Below are 15,487 nucleotides of genomic sequence, written 5' to 3'. Positions count from 1 at the left end.
ACTCATGAACTCCTGGGTAGCTTTGGATGTATGCTTGGGGTCATTGTCCATCTGTACTATGAAGCGCCGTCCAATCAACTTTGCAGCATTTGGCTGAATCTGGGCTGAAATTATATCCCGGTACACTTCAGAATTCATCCGGCTACTCTTGTCTGCTCTTATGTCATCAATAAACACAAGTGACCCAGTGCCATTGAAAGCCATGCATGCCCATGCCATCACGTTGCCTCCACCATGTTTTACAGAGGATGTGGTGTGCCTTGGATCATGTGCCGTTCCCTTTCTTCTCCAAACTTTTTTCTTCCCATCATTCTGGTACAGGTTGATCTTTGTCTCATCTGTCCATAGAATACTTTTCCAGAACTGAGCTGGCTTCTTGAGGTGTTTTTCTGCAAATTTAACTCTGGCCTGTCTATTTTTGGTATTGATGAATGGTTTGCATCTAGATGTGAACCCTTTGTATTTACTGTCATGGAGTCTTCTCTTTACTGTTGACTTAGAGACAGATACACCTACTTCACTGAGAGTGTTCTGGACTTCAGTTGATGTTGTGAACGGGTTCTTCTTCACCAAATTAAGTATGCGGCGATCATCCACCACTGTTGTCATCCGTGGACGCCCAGGCCTTTTTGAGTTCCCAAGCTCACCAGTCAATTCCTTTTTTCTCAGAATGTACCCAACTGTTGATTTTGCTACTCCAAGCATGTCTGCTATCTCTCTGATGGATTTTTTCTTTTTTTTCAGCCTCAGGATGTTCTGCTTCACCTCAATTGAGAGTTCCTTTGACCGCATGTTGTCTGCTCACAGCAACAGCTTCCAAATGCAAAACCACACACCTGGAATCCACCCCTGACCTTTTAACTACTTCATTGATTACAGGTTAACGAGGGAGACGCCTTCAGAGTTAATTGCAGCCCTTAGAGTCCATTGTCCAATTACTTTTGGTCCCTTGAATAAGAGGACGCTATGCATTACAGAGCTATGATTCCTAAACCCTTTCTCCGATTTGGATGTGGAAACTATCATATTGCAGCTGGGAGTGTGCACTTTCAGCCCATATTATATATATAATTGTATTTCTGAACATGTTTTTGTAAACAGCTAAAATAACAAAACTTGTGTCACTGTCCAAATATTTCTGGCCCTAACTGTATATGATTGATGTACTGCAGGATGGAATTACTACTTTATGTAGAGAGCTTGGAGCTTTATTATTCTTTGGGGAAACTATCATTAATTTTTAACGGGAAGCTCAAGAGTGCAATATTACTTTTGGTGAAGTATTAGGTTCTTTATTAATTGTAAAGGAGGAGTTCAAGGGGGGCATTATTACTATGAATTGGGCATTGTGGAGGTATTATTAATCTTTGGGATAGTTGGGGCATTATTTTTTTTTTACAGGTGCACTAGGTGGTATTAGCACCATTGAAAGGGCACACTAAGGGAATTATTACTTTCTGGGCAGCAAAAATAGGGCACTATTATTTTTTTAGAATGCATTTTAGAATGCATTTAGAGGCCATTAATATTTTCTAGGGGCCATTCCACCACGAGAGGGCACTATGAGGCCTTAATATGTAAGGGGCACAGTGGTGGGCATTATTACTATAAGGGGGATGAAGATCACAACTTGGGCAGCAGCAGACTTGGCACTGGGGTATCAGGTGTTTGAGTAAGTTGAGAATAGATGGGGACGATCTGCTCCTTATACCCATTACAGTTATAGTGCACCTTGGTAGTTGTAAACATGGTATTGGTTACCAAGATTAAGGCCCACTCAGATGGGTGCTGTGTGCTTGACCCCTAGTTAAGCTTCTGATGAAGATCACTACTGGCCAAACGTCTCTGAGCAGTAGATGGATTCAGCTTGGTCCCGCTAGTTACTGCCAGTTCTGAACTTATGGCACTGCTGGACATCTTCCAGTTTCAAAGGGAAGTAACCATGAGATGTCATTCATCTGCTACACTAAGTTTCTTCGTTCTACCATTTCTTCAATATTCCTCAATGTTGTCAATTCCTGGGCGCTTCTTCAAAAGACCTTGAACAACAAATCTAGAAACCCCCATCTGCTTTGAAATCTTGTCCTGGAAGAGACCTTGCTGGTGCAGTATAACTACCTTGTCCCTTCTTTGATATAAAAGTTACAAATTTACGGCAACTGACATGTTCTTGTTATATGGTAACAATATCTGAAATAAATAAGGACCGAGGTCCTCATGTATCAACCTTTTAACGCGAGAAAACTTGCACAAAACTGTTGCAAATGTCTCAAAATGTTTGTGCAACACGTACAGTTGCTTGAGAAAGTATTGACTCCCTTGGCTTTTTACCTATTTTTTTTTTTACATACCCCTGATAAGCCCTTTTTTAATGCCTCAATTTTTTAACCACTTATTAATTAAAATGTTATTTTTAAGTTGTTTTTTTTTTCCTTTCTGTGCTGGATTTCCTTTTCCACCTTCTTTAGGTTCTGCCTGCTTAGTGGCCAGTGTGAACATGTTCCTACACATTGCATGTATACCAACTTATACTCCAGTTCATTTTTTTCAGTTTTACTTAAGGTTTTTGCACTCCATGCACACATCGTCGTGGCCATCCTTTACTTTGAACTAGGGATTATGTTTATCTAGCTTCCCATGGCGGGATGTCCATAGTCTCGCCCCGATCTTTCTCTGCCATTATTTCATTGATGTCATATTTGACACATACTAAGGTTTAAATCCTAGAAGTTAGGACTGTCCCGACTGGGTACACCTTGGCGCTGGTGCGATGGCTTTTACTATTTTTTTTTTTTCATCAAAAATAGTGTTTACTAAGTACGCTATGTTATTTATATGTACTATTGATTTTCGCTTACTTAGTACAGGGTATATGTTTATCTTAGGTTTATTTCTGTATGGTATAAATATTATAGCATTAGTTTTGACAGTTTGGCTTGTCAAGTATGCTAATTTTGTAGATATAATTTTGATTTAGGAAAAAAAAGGGGTGTGATTTAAGCTTTGATATATTTTAATGGATTTTGTTTTACTTTTTTTTTATTAGTCCCTCTAGGGGACTTGAAACTGTGATCACTTGTACAATACACTGCCATACTGTGACATTTTAATATATTATAAAATTATCTATTTCCATGACAATCTAGCTATAAGCTTCGTAGGTGAACAAATATGGCAGATATGCGGTCTTCAGCAGGTAGCGGGCCTGCCATGACAATAGCCTCGGCATCCCATTCATACCTCATGCACATGGCCAGATCGGATCCGTGTTGTAATGGTGGACGTGATACACCTGCCATTATTACCTATTATTCTTCTCATCATGGAAGATTTACTATCGGAGAATATGGTGTCCCATATACACATTGCAGCTATGGGTAAAGACCCCACGGTCACATGCATGAAGAGTAGAGACATGTTTAGGCAGGTCTTACATGGGATCAAGAGTCATTCATTTTAGGTTCCCAGCACTCTCTACAGTCATGTACAAACAAGTCTTTATTGATAATAGGACAATGATTTTTTTCCTTTTCCATGAACACCTACAACACTATAAGATAGAGAAGTTTCCGGAATTATAGAACCAATATGAAAGTCTGTGACAACGCCAACATTTTCTCCTTCAAAGACTTCCTACAGCGAAATCTCCAGGTGCTACTGCCTACTTCCATTTCCTACACATGGAGGCCACGATCAGCCAATTGAAAAGTAAGCGAAAATGAGGTAACGGGTGACTTTTCTTCAATCAGTAAGGTGCTAGAATTCAGGGACCACGAGTGATGCTTTACTAGGTCCAAAGATAAAGGGCAAGTCTCAAGCCGACGAGTTATTGTACGACGGCACAACACTCCAGGTGAGGCTGAGGCCTTAATGTGAAGCACGGGTCAGCGTCAACGTCTAATTGACATTCCTTCGTACCATCTGGAGGGGTAAATGAGAACTTTTGAAGTAATCCGGTGAAAAATATAAACAGCTCCATCTTTGCAAGGCTTTCTCCCAAACAAAGTCTGCGTCCTACAGGAAAAAAGACAAAAATGTTAGCGCAAGATATATGACCGACACTGAGAAGGTTAGTCATCAGTCAGACATTTGCCTTTTGCTTTGTGTGTATGTGAAAAACAGACCGATCTTCAACAACGTTTTAGAACAGATTTTTGTTTGTTTTTGATCAGTGTTTGGTCAGTTTTAATGAATTTAGGAGCGTCTGACTTTAACTCGCCCCCTCATCAAGACCTGTGGGAAAACAAAGGCTACATTATACCAGAATGGGGACATTATACCAGGATGGGAGACATTATACCAGAATGGGGGACATTTATACCAGAATGGGGACATTATACCAGGATGGGAGACATTATACCAGGATGGGTGACATTATACCAGGATGGGGATATTGTACCTTGATGGGAGACATTATACCAGGATGGGCGACATTATACCAGGATGGGGGACATTTATACCAGGATGGGGAACATTGTACCTGGATGGGAGACATTATACCAGGATGGGTGACATTATACCAGGATGGGGGAAATTTATTCCAGGATGGGAGACATACCAGAATGGGGGACATTATACCAGGATGGGGGACATTTATACCAGGATGGGGGACATTGTACCTGGATGGGAGACATTATACCAGAATGGGCGACATTATACCAGGATGGGGGACATTTATTCCAGGATGGGAGACATACCAGAATGGGGGACATTATACCAGGATGGGGGACATTTATTCCAGGATGGGAGACATACCAGAATGGGGGACATTATACCAGGATGGGTGACATTATACCAAGATGTGAGACATTATACCTGGATGGGAGGACATTTATACCAGGATAGGAGACATATCAGAATGGGGGACATTATACCAGAATGGGCGACATTATACCAGGATCGGAGACATTATACCAGGATGGGAGACATTATACCAGGATGGGAGACATTATACCAGGATGGGGGACATTATACCAGAATGGAGACATTGTACCTGGATGGGAGACATTATACCAGGATGGGCGACATTATACCAGGATGGGGGACATTATTCCAGAATGGGGACATTATACCAAGATGGAAGACATTATACCTGGATGGGAGGACATTTATACCAGGATGGGAGACATATCAGAATGGGGGACATTATACCTGAATGGGCGACATTATACCAGGATGGGAGACATTATACCAGGATGGGGGACATTATACCAGAATGGGGACATTGTACCAGGATGGGCGACATTATACCAGGATGGGGGACATTATACCAGAATGGGGACATTATACCAAGGTGGGAGACATACCTGGATGGGAGGACATTATACCAGGATGGAGGACATTATACCAGGATGGGCGACATTATACCAGGATGGGGGACATTATACCAGGGTGGGAGGACATTATACCAGGATGGGGGATATTATACCAGCTTGGGCAACATTATGCCAGGATGGGGGACATTATACCAGAATGGGGACATTATACCAGGATGGGGGACATTATACCAGGATAGGAGACATTTTACCAGAATGGAGGACATTATACCAGGATGGGGACATTATACCAGGATGGGCGACATCATACCACAATGGGGGATCTATACCCAAATGGGGACATTAGATTAGTATGGGTGACATTATACCAGGAAGAGGCCCAGAATGGGGGGGGAATGTTCTAACATGCGGCCCAGGATGGGGGGATAATTACTGGAAGGGGCGTGAATGGGGACATTATTACTGGAAGGGTTGTAGGATGAGGGGGATTATTACAAGAAGGAGCAGGGAGGGGGGATATTAATACATGGGGAGTAAACACGTATGTCTTCATAGGATCTAGAACGCATCGAAGGCCTATACATCTGACCAACCTACAGATGAGGGCCCAGGTCTAAATTTTGCACCGGGGCCCATCGGACTCTAGTTACACCATTCAGTGTCAGCCTGAGGTTTAACATTATCGTTTTAACAATACTCCCTGGCATCATATGTCACCTCTAGGGGCCCTCATGTAAAAGTGAAGCCTTTGGCTAGGGCAACACGGTGACGTGTCCCCTGCAGTAGCTGGCTCATATAGTGTTTCAGTCAGGAGTTAGCTACCTGTGGAGAAGGGCACAAAAGCTTCTTTCCTTACAAATTTTCCCTCAGAATCTAAAAAGTGGTTGGGATTAAATTGGAATGGCGTCTCCCAGTGACGTTTGTCAAACAGCACAGATGTAAGGAGCGGGATCACAGTTGTTCCCTGGGAATAAGTAGAGAAAAAAATGACGGTAAGTATAGACATGCTCATTTACATGCATATTCACATTAGGCTTGCAAAAATAAAATATGCTCATGATAATACATTGCGCATGCGCGCAAGCATACATAAAATTCACACATACACATCACACATGCATAGACACAATTACATTTTTGGGATGCACTGGTTCAGATGGCCAGACAATTTTTTTTTTATTCATGGTTATAACAGTCATAATTTTTTAAAATTTTTACTGTAGCTTCACTATAAAGCCTCAAGCACGTGGCCGTTTTTTCGATCCAAGTGCGATGCGACAAAACATGAGATCACAATGAGACCACTGTTATTCTATGTGGCCGTGTCTGTCGGAAGGAAAAAAAAAATCTCTTCATGCACGAATTTGATCCAACATACGGATCGCAATCGGCCATGTAAGTCAATGGAAGCTATTGGACTGCACTTGATGACATCTCAATTTCCAAAATTGATTTTAAGTTGAAACAAATCTGTGCTCTATGAATGTATTTTTTAAATTTGATCTGTCACCAAAAGCCACAATTTAAACGGCATACATTATTAAACAAATCTGTGATACCTGATGAGACTAGTGTACTTTACTGTGAGAATTCCTCTGCATTGCTGTATAGTCCTACTATTAAAATTAGTCCCATAATAGTGAGAAAGTTCATGAATCTAAGTGTGTTTAGTCTCGGCCTGCCCAGCCTGAGAGCTGCAGCTTGTGCTTAGCAGTGTGAGATCTCAGCAGTGGGAGGAGGGACACTGAGGAAATGCCATTTAGGAGATTGAGTGTAAATTTTAAAAAGGCATTATACAGCTAATCTGAGATGGAATGTTACATTAAGTACGTACATCAGGTTCAAGGGATTTATTATAAACTAGATTGTGGCCCGATTCTAACGCATCGGGTATTCTAGAATATGCATGTCCCCGTAGTATATGGACAATGATGATTCCAGAATTCGCGGCAGACTGCCCATCACTGATTGGTCGAGGCAACCTTTATGACATCATCGTCGCCATGGCAACCATTATGACATCTACGTCGATACTGTGCCTGTCGCTGAATCAGAAACGTGGGATTTCTACGTCCTTTATGACATATTTGACATATTTGTGGTATTGTTAAAGCAAATGAGGCTGAGTTGCAGTACTTCACGCAACCTGTAGACAGGTGTGGCACTGTTCTGGGAGGAAGCAATCATTTTTTTTAATCCCATACAATCTATTTTAATAACCAGTCATTCACATTAATGGATCACTGGAATTTTCGAGCTTTGGAAGTTCACATTACCAGGAGCTGACCTTTCTTAGTGGCACTAAAACCTAAAACTACATAAAAAAAATTGCCACAAAAACTGCGACTCATCATCCGGTTTCTGTTGTCTCTATCCAGCAGTCATCTCCCCTCGATCAGCAGACTGGACCTACAGACCTCAAATCCTTCACAACTGCAGACTGAAGGCAGGAATAAGGATATTTCATGGCCTAAAGCAGTGTTCCCCAACTCCAGTCCTCAGGAGCCACCAACAGGTCATGTTTTGAGGATTTCCTTAGTATTGCACAGGTCATTGAAGGCCTGCTTGTCCAGGTGATGCAATTATCACCTGTGCAATACTAAGGAAATCCTCAAAACATGACCTGTTGGTGGCTCTTGAGGACCGGACTTGGGAACACTGGTCTAAAGAAAAGCTTGACATATTCCTATGGCCCAAAACTGGGTATGGCCCAAAACGGGGTATTACCCAACCTCTTACCTTGGGGATGTGATAACCTCTGAAACTGGTGTCCATAGATGTGGCATGTGGAACATGGGGAATGAGGTTGGCAAATCTCTGAACTTCATGTATCACAGCGTTGGTGTAGGGCATCGCATTTCTGTCCTCAAATCTTGGGAGACGTCCAGATTCAAGAACCGAATGGATTTCTTTTTGAACTTTTCCTGTAAATGTTTAATGCACAGATTATTGTTCGGTTTCCGTCTGTGACCACAGATTTAGGGTAGAGTTCATGTTCCTTACAAAGCTCAACAGCGGCGCCATGTTACTTGGTAAAAAAAAAACCCTGACCCATTCGATCGAACCTGTTGGGATTTTCTTTAAAAAAAAAGAAATAGTTTCATAATACACTTTCTATAACAGTAAAGGCAGCCATGGAGCAGTGGTCTCCAATCTGTGGGTCTAAAATTGATGGTGGCATCAAGGCAAGCCGAGTTTGTGGACAAAACAGCCGGAGACTACGGTCATGGAGAAGAATAAAAATCTTATGTGCATGGACTGTCATATTAAAGTATGGAAAAACAAACTAAATTACTATATCTCGATTTAAGGGACCTGAACTTACTCTGTATTTCAGGATATTTCATCATCAACAGGATCCCCCATTGCACTGTCGTAGAGGTGGTCTCTGTGCCGGCCATAACCAGATCTAGTACTGTAGCCAGCACGTTATCTTCATGGAAGAGGGTATCTTTGTTTGTCCGTTCCTAGACCACATAGATTATGTTACTTAGGTACTTTTATTTGTATTAATACTATTAGAAATTAAAAGGTTTCTTCGAGACTTTGACATTAATGACCATTAATATGTGATTGGACTTCCGGGACCTCCGCGATCGGTTGATTGACGGTGCTCAACCCCATTGGATATGGAGCAGCTCCAAACATTGTGTAGTGGCTGTGAAAGGTACTGCATGTTCTCTCCTATGTTCTCAATGGGGGAGAGAGTAATAAGCCACCATCTGACACTCCCCGATGCCTGATCCATCTTTCTCCTTACATCTGCAGTCTGAGGAGAGTCAGGTCACTCCTTGGCACATTAGATGGTCATCTGGTCCCATGAAGATTGTCACCTGACTAAAGTGTATGAGCACCATATCTTTATATATGCACCCCCCTGACAATAGTGTTGATGAGAAGGCTGTGGAATAAGGAGCTTGTGAAAATGCCGCTATATTAAAGGGTATTTCTGAGTATCAGACATGTCCCTCAACTGGTAGAAACCCATAAAACATATAATTACCCCCCAAAAAATGTCCTCCAGTTCTCCCCAGCTATGTATACAGTAGAGCTCAATACCCTAGTGTAGGGATCGATATTGTCTATAAAGTTACTCTCGGCTAAGCACCGCATTATGGGGCACTCTCCAGTAGACTTTAGTTGTGGATAAGCTCTCTGGCAGGCAATGTTCATGGAGGTCCTCTCCTGAAGGCACTGTGTTATGGATTCTCTTCTAATTAGAGGACATTCTCTGGCTGATACTCTTTATGGTGGGACTTTTATATCTTATGGGGTACTCTCTGGTAGGCAGTATTTATGTGACTCTATCATTTTTGCATATCTTCAAGAAAATAAAATAAGGGTATATTCCAATCAGTCAATCATTGACTGATACAATAATTTCTTATTCCCATAAGACCCAGCTATTAGAAAAGACATTATAATGACCTCCTCTTGCTTGGCAACTATCGTTTCGATGAACGTGTACAGGCAGTTGACATCAATTTTTCTCCTTTTAGCCTGAATATCCATTTTTAGCACCTTGCAAATTTCATCAATTTTTTCCAGTATGACTTTGTGAGTCTTCATAAACATTGAAAAGATTGGGTACAGATTGAACACCTGGAAAACAAAGTCATGTTCCTGTAAAAAACACAGACTGGAAGGAACATAAAGATTTGTATTTAATAATACTAGTAATTAAAGAAGAGATGATGTGACGTTCCATTTAAAAGTGGTTGTGTCATTGAGAACATCTGCCCTGATGATCAGTTGATGGCCAAGGTCTGACTCCTGGAACATGGCTTGTTGTCTCCTAAAATTCAGGCCTGGTGTAGAGCGTGTTTGCACTTGGCGGTTTGGTGCAATTTGCAACTGAACATCAATCATGCACAAGGATAAAAAGTGAGTGTAGTTTTGGGGGTATAACCACAGTGTGATTTGCCAATGACCATCCTTCTCCAACCTACGCTCAGGACTCTTGAGGCGTCTATGGCTGTCTGCTGAATATGTTGTTCTCTCTCGGTTGCATTGACCTACTTCTGATGTTTCTGCAGCAGGATGGGCCCATACCTAATATGTTACAAAAATATTGACTGGTAAAAAAAAACTTTTATTGGCCTCTCACTATAAGTTACTGAATGATATTTGTTCCGGTTGACCTGCAGAGCACCCTTTAGGTGGGCATCAAGGACAACGTAGGAGATAACCTTATTCAACGCTGATAAGCCAATCGCTTGCAACTTGGGATCATTCTAATGGGTTGATTGACAACTAATTACTAATGGGTTGATTGACAACTAATTAGTTCCAGTTAATTACCGGTAATAGTGATTAGATCCTGTGTGTGATGGATTACAGAATTGTTTGCGCTGGTGAGACAAGAACGCAACAGTCCAACCCTGTTGAGCTACCTGGATACTTGGTCCTATGCCACACTAAAGGAGTTTTCCACTTTCACAACAATGGTGCCCAAAGGATTTCATATTTGTAAAACTCATGTTTCTACAGTCTACACCGCTGCAGCTAATCACTAAACTCAGCAACCAGGCTGATGTAGATGTCTGAGCAGCTAAGATCAGTGATTGACTGCAGCGGTGATGTGCGCTGTAGTCATAACATTACCAATGGAGAAAAAAGCACAGAGACCGGATAAGAGCCGAAGAGCTGGTGCTGGACCCGAGGAGGGCAAATATCTGTTGTTGTTTTACAATTATGCAATCTTTCGTGAACCCTTTCATGATCATTTAGAAATCTTCTTGTTTACAGTCTAGTTTACGTCCTATAGTTCTTAATAGTATTGGTCTTCACAAGGCGAAAAGTAGAACATGAAATTACCGACCTGTAAATAGGGCGAGCCGAGCAAAATGACAATTTCATCAATCAGATCCAGCAACTTCATGTAGATTGGATCATTATAGTCAAATCTATTGCCAAATAACATGGCAAAGGTGATATTTGTCGGGCCGCAGGCAAATTCTCTGAGTTTAAACTGTTGACCTACAACAGAGATTATGTGAAATGCGTTTACTTTTCTTTGACTTGAATCATTGAAGTCATATTAACCATAACTTTATGTTGCTGATTGTTACAATTACAGAGATACCAACTTGTAAAAAAAAAATCTATACATTATTGAAATATTATTTAAAATAATAAAATATTTAGTATATTGAATTTGTTTAATTTTTTTCCATTTTTACCAACTGTTTCTAATCACGTTTGTTTTTGTGTTTCTAATTTCAAAGACCCATATTTTTTTGAGTACCCACCGTGTGAAATAAGTAATGTGTTTATGTTATTGTACTGGTTGTTATTGATGCAGTCTACTTTTTATGCTTTTGTTTTCTTTTTCTCTCTTTTTACATAGAAAAATAATGACACCTATAGCAATCAATTGACGCCCAGCGCCATCCAAGATTATAATCTGGGGCTCCCTCCTGTCCTCTAACCCTTTAGATGTTGGGCTCAGCATTATCTGTGGCATCTAAGGGGTAAACGTCTAAGATTGGTGTTATCTCTGATCCTGGCCATTAGCACAGGCTGTCTGATGTATTACAGCATGCATCCACAAGTGATGGTGCAGGCACAGCTGTTGAGCCTGCTCTGACAGAGGTCGCCCAATTGTTATTAATCGCAGAATCTAAGGGATTCAACTGACAAAATTTGGAGTCCTGCTGATGATGGCGCATTCACAGTGACCAGGTATCAAAACTGGTCCTGAGAGGATTCCTGCCAGGGCCATACTATTATGCAATTGGTTGTTATAGTGCTTCGCTATTTCCGGCAGTCCCATTGAAAATTAATGGAGCGGAGGTCAAGCATATGCACCACCGCTCCTTTCGAGACAGAGCTCTAAAAAGTTTAATTCTCGGGGAAGCTGACTGTCCTATCTGTCAGATCCTAAGTGGTCAGTAAGTTCCTATGGATAGACGAATATTTAGAATTGAGAGTCCTCAGTGGTTGATACCTTTCAATGGCTAACTGAATATGTGATTCTTCAGAATTTGTTTTAGTCTTTGCCTGATGAAGAGACCTGTGTAGTCTCGAAAGCTTGCAATTTGTTACCATCTTTTCAGTTAGCCATTAAAAGGTATCAACCACTGAGGACTCTCAATTCTAAATATTTTTCTATCCACTGGCTAACACGGTACCAAGATATATTTCTTTCCTGTATCAATATGGATAGACGATAACTTCTGATTTTGGCAAAACCGCTTTAAGGAAGGAAACTTCTGCAACACTGAACACTATGAATGTTGTCATAATCTCAGATCTCACCTTTATAAGACTCAACCTTGCCCGTTAGAAACTGCAGTTCCTCTATGATTTTGTCTTCTATATGTTTCTTGCCCATGCCCAGGTTCCTCATACTGGACATTGTAAACCGTCTGGTTGTCCTCCACATTTCTCCAGATGCAAAAAACACACCTAAAAAAAGCAGCAAATGTCAGTTATTTTTTGGTATCGTCAACGTGAAGGATCATCAATGAGATTATCAACCTGAATGGAGACCTTGCATGTCAGACACACAGTCATAGCTAGCTACTGGACAGTTATTTAGTCTCATCTCTTGTCACAGTTGAGTAAGTGCAAAGTACAAGTGAGATGTGGAATTTTCATGTGTGTACAGTACATATAATTCTGGTTACGCAGCCAATAACTAGCCGCAGAGTCCCAGCACCACCATCGATCATCTGTGCTCAGCTCTGGCAATGACCGTATGGTAGCAGCGCCACTTCGTCACACTGCGTAGTGGTTGCTGTCCGGCATTGCAGATCGGCTTCTATTCGTTAATGAGTAGAATACAAAAAAGTAATAAAAAATAATAAAGAAAAAAAAAAGTTGCCATACCATTTCCTCTTTGGATAGCATGAAATATGGGGAGAAAAGCTCTGTCGGAGAACACATCGGCTCCCTCCACGAGGGCTTCCTTTATTGTCTCCAGTCCAGTCAGCACTATGACTTTACTCCTGCCGAGGTGAATGGTGAATATTGGACCATATTTCTCTGAAAGCTAGAACACAATATATAATACAAATCATTAAAGACACAGAGCACAACTCATAAGAGACATCACTGAACATGCAATAAAATAAACTTTCCAATATAACCCCTTGATATCAGATGTTTTTTTGTGACTGCGCCTCTTCCGCAAAGTTCCTCTCACTTTTTCAGCGAAGTACCGTATGCAGGGAGACGGGGGAGCTTAAAAAGCTGCAAATTACGGCCATAATTGGCAACTTTTTTTATGCCAGAAAGTGATGTAAAACCCCATGGTAGATGTCCCCTATACTTATCGGGATTGTGAATATTCCGGATGGTGTGATACTCGTTACAAATCTGGGTCTAGGAAGACAATTGCCAGAATGGACAGAAGGCTGCATATAGAGATCAAAAAGGCAAAAATAGTAAAAAAACAAACAAACAAACAAACTCAACAAACAAACTCGACCTCTAATTTAAAATGCTGTCTGTTGTACCTTAAAAAAAAAAGGAATGTGCAAACGGATGTGAACATAGCCTTTGTTGGCTATGAATTTACTGACAGCAAATATCTAACTAAATAATTATTTTTCATATGTTGTAGACCCTTTAATTTTTGTGGAGATTGGTGGGGGTTCGGCCCTGAGGCTCCCACTGATTGCGCAAAAAACCTCCAAGAAGTGAATCCATACTGCACTCTGCTCGAGCTCTCAGATAGAAGCGGAGCGCTCCTGAGCTCCTGTCTTCTAGGAGGTCTTTTGAGCGATTGGTGGGGATCTCATTAACCCAAATTCCACTGAACTGAAGGCAGATTTGAGCAGGTTTTCAGTGTGAATGATCATTGCAGCAGAAAAGTAACTGCTAAGTGGGAAAAGAGGTAGTTTTTCTCTAATAAGATGCATGTCCTATCTTTGCTTGTAAAGTTGTTTTGTAATAAAAAAAATAAAATAAATTTGTGGGGAACGTGCAACAAGTATCACCCTTGTAAACCAGTTCCATGTATTCTGTCCTAAAATTACCTCTCCAAAATTATATCTACTAGTGCCACCTTAGAAAGAGCTTAAAACAGTCTGCTGGGCTTGTCTGGACTATCAGCTTGCGGATTCTTTTAAGACAGCCCCTCTTCCTTTGATAGACATGGATGATGCCCCCTACTTCCACAAGTTCCTTGAGATCTCACCCAGAAGAGCATATGCAATTTGTTTTACACTTTTCTGGGCAGAGGAATTCATTTTTCTTTTGGTCATGCTTTATGACACAAAAATGAAATTTAGAACAATTTTTCCATGATGTAGGAGATGTCAAAGGTAAAATGTTTTGACAGGTTGCTTTTAAAACGGAAGAAAATAGTAATAATAATAATATACAAGATATTATATCAAAAGACTTATATAATTAAAATAAAAATTACAATGCCGTAATAGACCATCCTGGCAAAAAAAAAAAAGTTTTGGAAAATGTTGACTTTACCTTCAACAGAGAAAGGTCCTGTCGCCTGATGTCTAATAGGTGCAAATTTCCAATCAGAGGTAGAGGTGTTGGACCTGGGGGAAAGTTATATGGTGTCTTCTTACTTCTTGTAATAAAGAACATCAGGAATAACAGTGTTAGTAACGCACTCAGCATCAGAGTTATGGAGACAGAGTCTGTTATGATGTGGAAGACGTTGGCCATTTCGAGGCTCCCTATGATCAATGCTGGTCTAGGCTTCAATACGTTTGATGGCTTTATATAGGGATTAAGAAGAAGGAGGAGGAGACTCAGTTCTGAACAAATATAGCAAAATACAGCAATGATACATGAATTCTTATTGTAAGAGATTTTACAGGATGCCAATGAGGAAGTTAGTGAGTAACTATCAGACCTGGCTGCTGTAAACTTGGCAGCAGTCACACACTTTCCATTGCTTATATTACTCTTCATTTTTAGATTTTTATTTGTAGTTTAGGCACCTACACCAGTATATATATATATATATATATATATATATATATATATATATATATATATATATATATATATATATATATATATATATATATATACACATATACACACACAGTGGGGGAAATAAGTATTTGATCCTTTGCTGATTTTGTAAGTTTGTCCATTGACAGAGGCATGAACACTACAGTCTATAATTTTAAGGGTAGGTTAATCTTAACATTGAGAGATAGAATATCAAAAATAAAATCCAGAAAATCACATTGTATAAAGTATATATATTTATTTCCATTTTGCAGTGA

At 40.5% G+C, this 15,487-nt stretch overlaps 1 protein-coding gene across 1 annotated transcript; it reads right to left on the bottom strand.

Moving 5' to 3' along the window:
- Nucleotides 1-2,998: 2,998 nt before the first annotated feature.
- LOC138645950 (cytochrome P450 2W1-like) lies at nt 2,999-14,939 on the bottom strand. Its single transcript, XM_069735428.1, has 9 exons — nt 14,712-14,939; nt 13,110-13,272; nt 12,537-12,686; nt 11,098-11,255; nt 9,705-9,878; nt 8,602-8,743; nt 8,016-8,200; nt 6,099-6,240; nt 2,999-4,014 (listed from the first exon to the last, which is right to left on the bottom strand). Exons 1-9 carry the CDS (start codon nt 14,913-14,915, stop codon nt 3,827-3,829), a joined length of 1,506 nt encoding a protein of 501 aa, XP_069591529.1. The 5' UTR covers nt 14,916-14,939; the 3' UTR covers nt 2,999-3,826.
- Between the last annotated feature and the right edge of the window lie 548 nt (nt 14,940-15,487).

Source organism: Ranitomeya imitator, chromosome 7, assembly GCF_032444005.1.
Source record: "Ranitomeya imitator isolate aRanImi1 chromosome 7, aRanImi1.pri, whole genome shotgun sequence".
Classification (NCBI taxonomy): Eukaryota; Metazoa; Chordata; class Amphibia; order Anura; family Dendrobatidae; genus Ranitomeya; species Ranitomeya imitator.
Note: the sequence above shows the minus strand (reverse complement) of the source record. Positions and strands in the feature narration are given on the sequence as shown.

Coding starts and splice junctions, on each gene's coding strand:
- LOC138645950 (XM_069735428.1), bottom strand. CDS start 14,915: ATGGCCAACGTCTTCCACATCATAACAGACTCTGTCTCCATAACTCTG. Junction 11,256..12,536: donor CAAGGTTGAGTCTTATAAAG/GTGAGATCTGAG, acceptor TCTCTGTTGTAG/GTCAACAGTTTAAACTCAGA. Junction 8,744..9,704: donor TAGTTGCCAAGCAAGAGGAG/GTCATTATAATG, acceptor TATGTGGTCTAG/GAACGGACAAACAAAGATAC.